This window comes from Neovison vison, chromosome 1, assembly GCF_020171115.1.
Source record: "Neovison vison isolate M4711 chromosome 1, ASM_NN_V1, whole genome shotgun sequence".
NCBI lineage: Eukaryota > Metazoa > Chordata > Mammalia > Carnivora > Mustelidae > Neogale > Neogale vison.
Window position 1 is genome coordinate 246,004,401 of NC_058091.1, and position 9,056 is coordinate 246,013,456.

General features: G+C 39.8%; 1 protein-coding gene across 1 annotated transcript; it reads left to right on the forward strand.

Moving 5' to 3' along the window:
- The first annotated feature begins 4,493 nt into the window (after positions 1-4,493).
- On the forward strand, positions 4,494-6,606 carry IL5 (interleukin 5). Its single transcript, XM_044240812.1, has 4 exons — positions 4,494-4,637; positions 4,839-4,871; positions 5,939-6,067; positions 6,178-6,606. The coding sequence occupies exons 1-4, from the start codon at positions 4,494-4,496 to the stop codon at positions 6,274-6,276; spliced, it is 405 nt and encodes a 134-aa protein (XP_044096747.1). The 3' UTR covers positions 6,277-6,606.
- Positions 6,607-9,056: the final 2,450 nt, after the last annotated feature.

The following is a 9,056-nucleotide window of genomic DNA, read 5'->3' on the forward strand; positions in this document are numbered from 1 at the left end:
CCACAAAAAAAAAATTTGTGGCATCTTGCCCAGTTGATTGATTAGAATCAGTTCATAGAAAAGTCATTTGACCTTAAATGACTACACAGTTAGTAAAAACCACACTTCTCAGTTTTTAAAAAACATGTTGCCAATTTGGAAGCCACTACTAGAGATAAAGTTTTTGGGGCAAAAGTTTGGATATTACCCACAAATACAACTTTTCCATACTATTTGAAATTCTTTTACATATTTACTAGTAGTTCTTAAAAATTCCAAGTACTGATTGCTAATTTTCTGCTCTCCTAAAATAATGTGGGTTTTTTTAAATGCCATAGTAGTTCACATTAACTTGGTCTCTAGAGCTGAGGCTTAAAGTTTTGCTTTATCTTTTTTTTCAAGGAGTCTGCCAAAGCTTTTTCTATTACTTGAGGCTCCCAGCCTCAGGGAATAGATTCCTTGAGTTTCCATAGTATTCACATTAATTTTTCAACTAACACAACCATGTACCTGCTTATTCATTCAGGCTTTTTTTTCCTTCCAACAAACAATACCTACAATAATAGGCTAGCTCTTGAGGGCAAAAAGGTTAATTAAATAAAATCTTTCTACTCAAGTAGCTCACAGTCTAGTGAAAAGGTCCTGAGTGCAAGACATTTACAGGATGCAACGTCTTTTTAATAATGAAAGTAAAAACAACCATTAACTTTTCTCAACTTGCAATGCTTTAAAAAAAAAGATTTTATTTATTTATTTGAGACAGAGAGTGAGAGAGAGAGTACAAGCAGGGTTGGGAGGCCACGGAGGGGTGGGGAAGAAGCAGACTCCCTGCTGAGCATGGAGTCTGATGAGGGTCTCAATGGAGGACCCTCAGATCATGACCTGAACCAAAGGCAAACGCTTAACAGCCTAGTAACCCAGCGACCTTGCAATGTTATTTTTTTAAAGATGTTATTTATTTATTTGACAGATATCACAAGTAGGCAGAGAGGCAGGCAGAGAGAGAGGAGGAAGCAGGCTCCCTGCTGAGCAGAGAGCCCTATATGGGGCTTGATTCCAGGATCCTGAGATCATGACCTGAGCCGAAGGCAGAGGCTTTGAGCCACTGAGCCACCCAGGTGCCCTTGCAATGTTATTTTTAACAAACTTTAAATAGTTTTAGAGTTGCATAAGTTGCAACAATTTTATAGAGAGTTCCTATATATCCTGCACCCGTTTCCTATAGCACATTTGACACAACCGAGGAACCAAGAGTGGCACATTACTAGACTCCATTGCTTTTTTTGGAATTTCCTTAGTTTTATCTACTGTCCTTTTTCTGTTCCTGGATTTCACCCATGATACCACATCACATTTAGTCACCATGCTTGGACTTCCTGTATGGTGAATAGTTTCTCAGACATTGCTTCTTTTTTTATGACCTTGACCGTTTTAAGGAGTGTTGACCAGGTATTTCTCCCTCAATTTGGATATATATGATTTTTTTCTCCTGGTTAGATAGAGCTTATCGGGTTTGCTGAGGAAGATCACAGATAAAACGCCATTCTCATTATATCACGTTAAGAGTAGTTGCGATTAATGTAACTTAATTGATGTCGATCTTGGTCACCTGTTTGAGGTTTGCTAGGTTTCTCCATTGCAAAGTTCGTCTTCTTATAATCTCCTTCCCATACTATATTCTTTACTTTTTATAAAAGAGTTTATTTATTTATTTGAGAGTGAGAGAGCATGAGCAGGCGAAGGGGCAGAGGGAGAGGGACAAGTAGATTCCCCTCTGAACAGGAGGCCCACACGGGGCTTGACCCCTGGACCATGACCTGAGCGAACGCAGACGCTTAGCTGACTGAGCCAGTCAGGTGCCCACCACACCATATTCTTTAAAATGAAGTCGCTGTGTATCCCACGCTTCAGGGGGATGACGCCACCCTTCAGAGGGTGGAAGAGCAACAAGTTACTTGAAGTTCTCCTTCTGCACAGGAGATTAAAATAATTAACCTTTTGTATGGAGTTTTACATTAATAAAGCTCTTTTAAGTACATTATTTTATGGTCTTTGCTATGAGAGAGTTTGAAGTCAGGTTTGGGAGATCAGTCCCACAGAGGAAAAGTTAATGAATTAGGACATTTTAAGAAATCTAATTTTGTACACTCATGCTCATAGCAGCATTATTCACAATAGCCGAAAGATGCAAGCAACCGAAATGTCCACTGACAGGTGAATGAAGAAGCAAAATGCGGTATATGATACGATGGAATATTGTTCTGCCTTAAAAAGGAAAGGAAAGAAAGTTCTATCCAATGCTACAGTGTGGATGAATCTTGAAGATCTTTTCAGTGAAATAAGTCAGTCACAAAAGACAAGTGCCATATGATTCCACCTACATGAGTTACCTAGAAGAGTCACATTCATAGAGACACAAAGTAGAAGCATGATTATCAGGGGCTGGGGAGAGGGGAAAAAGCTGTTGTTTAATGGATGTGGAGTTTCAGTTTTGCAAGATAGAGTGTACAACATTGTGAGTGTACACTTTAAGTGTACATTTTAAGAACACTTAAAAATGGCTGAAATATTATATTTTATGTTATGTGTATTTTACCATAATAAAATATTACTCAATATTATTTTGAATAGAAGGGTTTTTTAAAAAATAACTAGCCCTCCCACCTGACCCACAGTTATACTGTAAATCAGGGGCTGTACAGTGGTACCCATATCATTTTTTAAAAATATGAATTGCCAGCATTTAAAAATCAGTAAGTTATACATAATAAGCAGGCTTTTGAATTCTTTAAAAAAATGGGATGATCTAGCAACAGAAGTCCAAGGGTGTCACATGGCAACAATCGACTGAAGCTAAGTAGCAGTCCAAGACTTTAGACAGGTCATTCAATACTGCAGTTTACTTAGTCCCACCACCTTTGCTGTGCTACACCTTGTATATTCCATTGATCTGCACAGCCAGTGAGCACCTTGGGTGGGGTGAAGCTTGCTTCCAGCTACAGGGAGAGCTAGTCAGTATAATGCATATCCCAGCCACTATTCAAGGGTGAACACGAGGTCCTTTGTCACAAGGAAGATGAATTCTAGGACTTCTGATTGAGCAAACGGAAAAGCACAATTTGCTTTCTCCTGCCACCCAGGAACAGGACACATAACAATCCAGGAGATTTGACATCATCTTGGGACCACAGTTGGAGACCTGGCCGACAAGAAAGCCAAGGAAGAATCACCAAGACAAGCAAGATATAAAGGAGCCCCTACCCTGGACCATTTGATTGTATGATCTAATAATTCCCTGTTTGGCTTCAACCAGCTGGGGTTGGGTTTTTGGTCACTAGTAACAGGAAGGATCCTAACATAGTTGCCAGTGAACTTGACCCTGCTAAGTTTTGATGGTCTCTGCTCTAACCACCATCTTTCTGCAAGTATTTTAAATTCCTTTTAAGGAATGCTGGTATGGCTCAGTCAGTTGAGCCACAGCCTTTGACTCAGGTCATGATCCTAGGGTTGTGGGATGGAGTCCTGCATTGGGTTCCTTGCGCAACGGGGAGCCTGTTTCTCTCTCTGCCTCTGCCTGCCACTCTGTCTGCTTGTGCTCTCTCTCTCTGACAAATAAATACACAAGTAAATAAAATCTTAAAAAAAATAAATTCCTTTTAAGACAGATCGGTCTAGCAGTGCCTGGGTGGCTTAGTTGGTTAAGCGACTGCCTTTGGCTCAGGCCATGATCCTGGAGGCCTAGGATCGAGTCACACATTGGACTCCCTGCTAAGCATGGAGTCTTCTTCTTCATCTGACACCCCCCTTCTCATGCTCATTCTTTTTCTCTCAAATAAATAAATAAAATATTAAAAAAAAAAAACAGGCGTGCCTGGGTGGCTCAGTGGGTTAAAGCCTCTGCCTTCAGCTCAGGTCATGATCCCAGTGTCCTGAGATTGAGTCCTGCATCGGTCTCTCTGCTCAGCAAGGAGCCTGCTTCCTCCTCTCTCTCTCTGCCTGCCTCTCTGCCTACTTGTGATCGCTGTCTGTCAAATAAATAAAATATTTAAAAAAAAAAGAAACAGACTTGGTCTAATAACAATAGTGGTAGAATTTAGTTAACCTGAAAAAGACTTTCCCAATATTTATACATTCTGGTATAAAATCTAATGGTGTGCATTATACCTCTCCTTTTTATACACATCTTTAAAGAGGAAATTCAATCTTCCAATTTTAAGAAATGCAAATGTGAGGCAATAATTCATCAACCCAAAGATTTTCTTTGTAATAGAAAATGTTTTTAAAGGGGGAGAATTAGGGATTTTTATAATTATTAAAAGATAAAAGCAAAATTATTTTTTTAAGATATAAGGCATTGGAAACATTTTGTATTACGATATGCCATTATTAAGCATCCTCTATCTGATTGTTAGAAATTATTCATTTCCTCAAAGATAGAGAATAAATTGGTTGGGGATGCAATCTTGTAGCATGCACTTTCTTTGCCCGAGGCAAACACTGAGCATTTGAGAGCTATGAGACTCCTTCTGCATTTGAGTTTGCTAGCTCTTGGGGCTGCCTATGTTTCTGTCACTCCTGTAGAAGATCCCATGAACAGACTGGTGGCAGAGACCTTGACACTGCTCTCCACTCATCGAACTCTGCTGATAGGTGACGGGGTAATTTTCTTTTTGATTCCTGCAGTCTTTAAAAAACATGGTAATCATTGACAGTGGCTAATTTTTAAAGATCTGTTATTAATAATGAAATTATGAGTGTTAGTAATATATAATGCATAGCCATGTTACTAGGAAACATTATATTAAAAGTTATGAATCTTAAAATATGTTAAAGATGAATGTATTTCTTTTCCTTTTCAGAACCTGATGATTCCTACTCCTGAAAATAAAAATGTAAGTTAAATTGTTATTTGACAAAATGATTGCATGAATCAGTTTTGTATTTTAAGCTACAAAGCATTAGTTAGCATTGGGATGATTTAATTTGACCTATTTTGTTTTTATGTGTGCGGACGTGAATGTATGTGCTTTTGAATATTAGGAATGGTGTTAGGAATGACTCTTCCATATTAAGTAGAATCCATTAGGCAAGTGCATCAGGCCCTTTTCTGATGTTGTCAGTTCTACATCTCAAAGAGCCTCATGTCAAGCGTTCTTTCCAGAAAAATTCCACATTGGGTGAGAGGTGCCTCCTAGTCTCCTTCACCTCTATCTATGGCTTTCCTCACTTTGAAGTCTTTCTGTAAGTACCAGCAACTTAGGGTTATATTTTTAGAATTATGGTCAATAGACATTAAAATATACAGTGAAGTCTCATATTAATAGTTATTTCTTAAATGATTTTAACTCTAATGGAAATATATACCTTTGGAGTATGTCATGGTCATTTTAAAATGTAAAAGATGTGATATCATTAGTCTAAATAGAATAAAATCACCACTTAGAACTGTCAGAGGAAACTCTGATGTGAGGTAAATCAGTAATGTTGCATTATATTTCTTAAACACTTTATTTCTCATTAAGCATTTAATTTATATCATTTGTCAAACTCCTCAATAATTATATAAATGTCATTTACTTACTGAAAGTATAGCTCAGGGTGCCTGGGTAGCTCAGTTGTTTAATCAACTGTCTTTGGCTCAGGATATGATCTCAAGGTCCTGGGATCAAGCCCCACATCGTGGTTCCTGATCAGGAAGGAGTCTGCTTCTCCCTCTCTCTCGACCCCCACCCCACTGTGCTCTTTCTCTGTCTCTCAAATAAATAAATAAAATATTTTTTTTAGAAAAAGGAAGAAATTATAGGTCAGTATGAGGTGGTTTTCCACCTGGAAAAGAAACAAGGAAAATACTCTTGGGAGAAAGGAACTTGTGTAAACTCCACAAAACAAAGTCCAACTTTTTGCACCAAATTTTTATAACTTGTTTTATTTATATTTTTTAAAAATTTTCTTCATTTAGCACCAACTGTGCATCGAAGAAGTCTTTCAGGGAATAGACATATTAAAGAACCAAACTGCACAAGCAGCGGCTGTGGATAAACTATTCCGAAATTTGTCTTTCATAAAAGCACATATAGACAGCCAAAAAGTAAGTTAAAGATATTTGGTGGAAACTTAAGTATTATTTTTCTAGCTGGGTCTGTTTTGACAAGAACTGACAGTTTTTCTACAATACCTCTTTGTCTGCTCTTTTCACAGAAAAAATGTGGAGGAGAAAGATGGAGAGTAAAAAAGTTCCTAGACTACCTGCAAGTGTTTCTTGGTGTCATAAACACAGAGTGGACAACAGAAAGTTGAGACAAAACTGACTTATTGTAGTGAAAGATTTTTGAGGAGAAGAAAAATGTTTTCTTTTGGAATGAGAATGAGGGCCAAGCAACTGGGGGGGGGGGCACTTAATGATCGGTCATAGATTTAAACTTCAGAGGCAAAGTAGATATTTCAGGCAACCTACTACTTCACCTCCTCACACAAGCAGAAGGCATAAAAATAAAATGTTAGAGACATATTTCAGATATCCGATCATGGAAGTATTTTCCTCCAGTTTGCTCCAGGCAAAATAAATATGTACTTTAACCTTATTTAACACAACATTCTGTAAAATGTCTGTTAACTTAATATTTATTTATGAAACAATTAAGAATTTGATAAATTAATATTTATATCAGATCATGTTATGTTCCAATAAAACAAAAATAAACAACTCTGATTCAATTTGTTGCTGGTCTCTGTCCTACTCTTTTTTTTTTTATTTTTTATTTTTATTTTTAATTTATTTTTTATTTTTTATTTTTTATTTTTTGGAGACAAAGCATGAGCTGGGGAAGGACAGGGAGACAGAACATCCAAGTAGACTCCAGCTGAGCCCAGAGCCCAACACAGGGCTTGATCTCACTACCCACGAGATCAGGACATGAGCCGAAACCAAGAGTCTGGCACTTAACTAACTGAGCCACCCAGCCATCTCTGTCTTACTCTTGAAGTTAGCATAGTCTTTGTGAAAACACACTGAGTTTGGAGGGAGAGTCTGCATCTGTGCTGGCTGAGCATTCCTGTCTCCCTGGTGACAGAGGTCGCAGGGTTGCTAGGCAAACCACAGGCGGAAGTGATCCAGTAGGCCTTAGTGCGGATGTGGGCTGAGCATGGTTTCCTCGACACAGTGTACCAGAATCTGGGAGGATGCATGTTAAATGGTAGGTGACGAATGAATGAAACTTCCAGGACTGGCTGGAGAATTAAAATGACTTTCAAGGATCTTCCTGGGAGGAGGAGAGTGTAAAAGTCTGTAACTAGGTCTCTTCCTGGCCAGTGAGAAGAATTTGGCAGACCAATCCCACTGCTGGTCCAGGGAGGGAGGCAGGAACCCTCTTGGTGGAGCCCAGAGTACGATGGCCTGGGAAAGTTCTTCCTCATCTCACTGAAAAGCTGGTAGGCAGTTATATTCAGAAGACTGGGTTCTAGAGGGGTCCATCATCCTGTATTCCCAGTCGTAGAGCAGTAGCAGTTCAGTCTGCCTGCCTATGACAATCGGTACCATAACCGAAGGTTCTTCTGCTTGAGGAAATTTCTCAAGGATCCAGAAAGTATGTTCTTTAAAATAGATTTTAAGGGCGCCTGGGTGGCTCAGTGGGTTAAGCCACTGCCTTTGGCTCGGGTTGTGATCTCCGGGTCCTGGGATCGAGTCCCGCGTCAGGCTCTTTGCTCAGCGGGGAGCCTGCTTCCCTCTACCTCTCTCTCTGCCTGCCTCTCTGTCTACTTGTGATCTCTCTCTGTCAAATAAATAAATAAAATCTTAAAAAAAAATAAAATAAAATAGATTTTAAAACTAAGATAGAACTGGAGGAGAGATCCAATAAGAATATTCAACTATGCCACTGACTCCTTCATTCATTTACTGATCACAGGGTCTACACTGCGTGCTGGGATACAGTTGCAGGTGTAGGCTGGAGGTTCTTACCAATGGGTGCCATTACCCCATGCATTATCTGCATGGATTGTATGGACCACACCTGGTTGTTTGTGTTAAACAAGCACTCTGCTGTGTCTGGGCACAGGACAGGAGGCAGAGTAGTCAGACATAGAGTCTCAGGTCAGAGAATACAAGACCTTCCATGATAAAAGACAAGTTTTCCTTCTAGCACAAACCAGGCATGGTGGTTAACGCTCTGTCATGGCCCAAACCCACAACTGTGCGTCCACCAAGCCCTGAGAGTTGGAGCCGAGCCGAGGAAGATGGGTCAGCACAGTACTGTGCTGACTGCTCTAGAAACTGACTGGAAACAGGAAACTCGATTTGTAAAGAGACTTAATGTCAACTTAATTCCATTCAGTAAATATTTATTGAGCTCCCAACTGGTCCAGGACTGTTTTAGGGACTAGGATCTATCATGAATAAAGCAGAGAACAATCCCTGCCCTTGTAGACTTATATTCTCTCTCAAAAAAGGTTATTTTTCCACTTATTTTATTTTATTTTTTTTGTGAAGATTTTATTTCTTTATCTGACAGAGAGAAATCACAAGTAGGCAGAGAGACAGACAGAGGTGGGGCGGGTGGGAAGCAGGCTCCCTGCTGAGCAGAGAGCCCGATGCGGGACTCGATCCCAGGACCCTGGGATCATGACCTGAGCTGAAGGCAGAGGCTTAACCCACTGAGCCACCCAGGTGCCCCCTCCACTTATTTTTTTTTTTAAGATTTTATTTATTTACTTGACAGAGAGAGAGATCACAAGTAGGCAGAGAGTCAGGCAGAGAGAGAAGGGGAAGCAAGCCTGCTTCCTGTGGAGCAGAGAGCCTGATGCGGGGCTCGATCCTAGGAGATCATGACCTGGGCCGAAGGCATCGGCTTAATCCAATGAGCCACCCAGGCGTCCCATATTTTTCCACTTCTTTATGAAAGTCCAGTATGGTGCAGGTGGATTTAAGACAGGAATAGCCTGTCTGAAATCCCACTTATAAACTCTTACCAATCTACCAGGGCTCAGAGAATCTAAAAGCAATCTGCACTGTATACAATCAATCCAAATGCGACTTCTTAGATGTACCAAGGGTTTTAAAGGCAGAAACAATGATGCTCAAA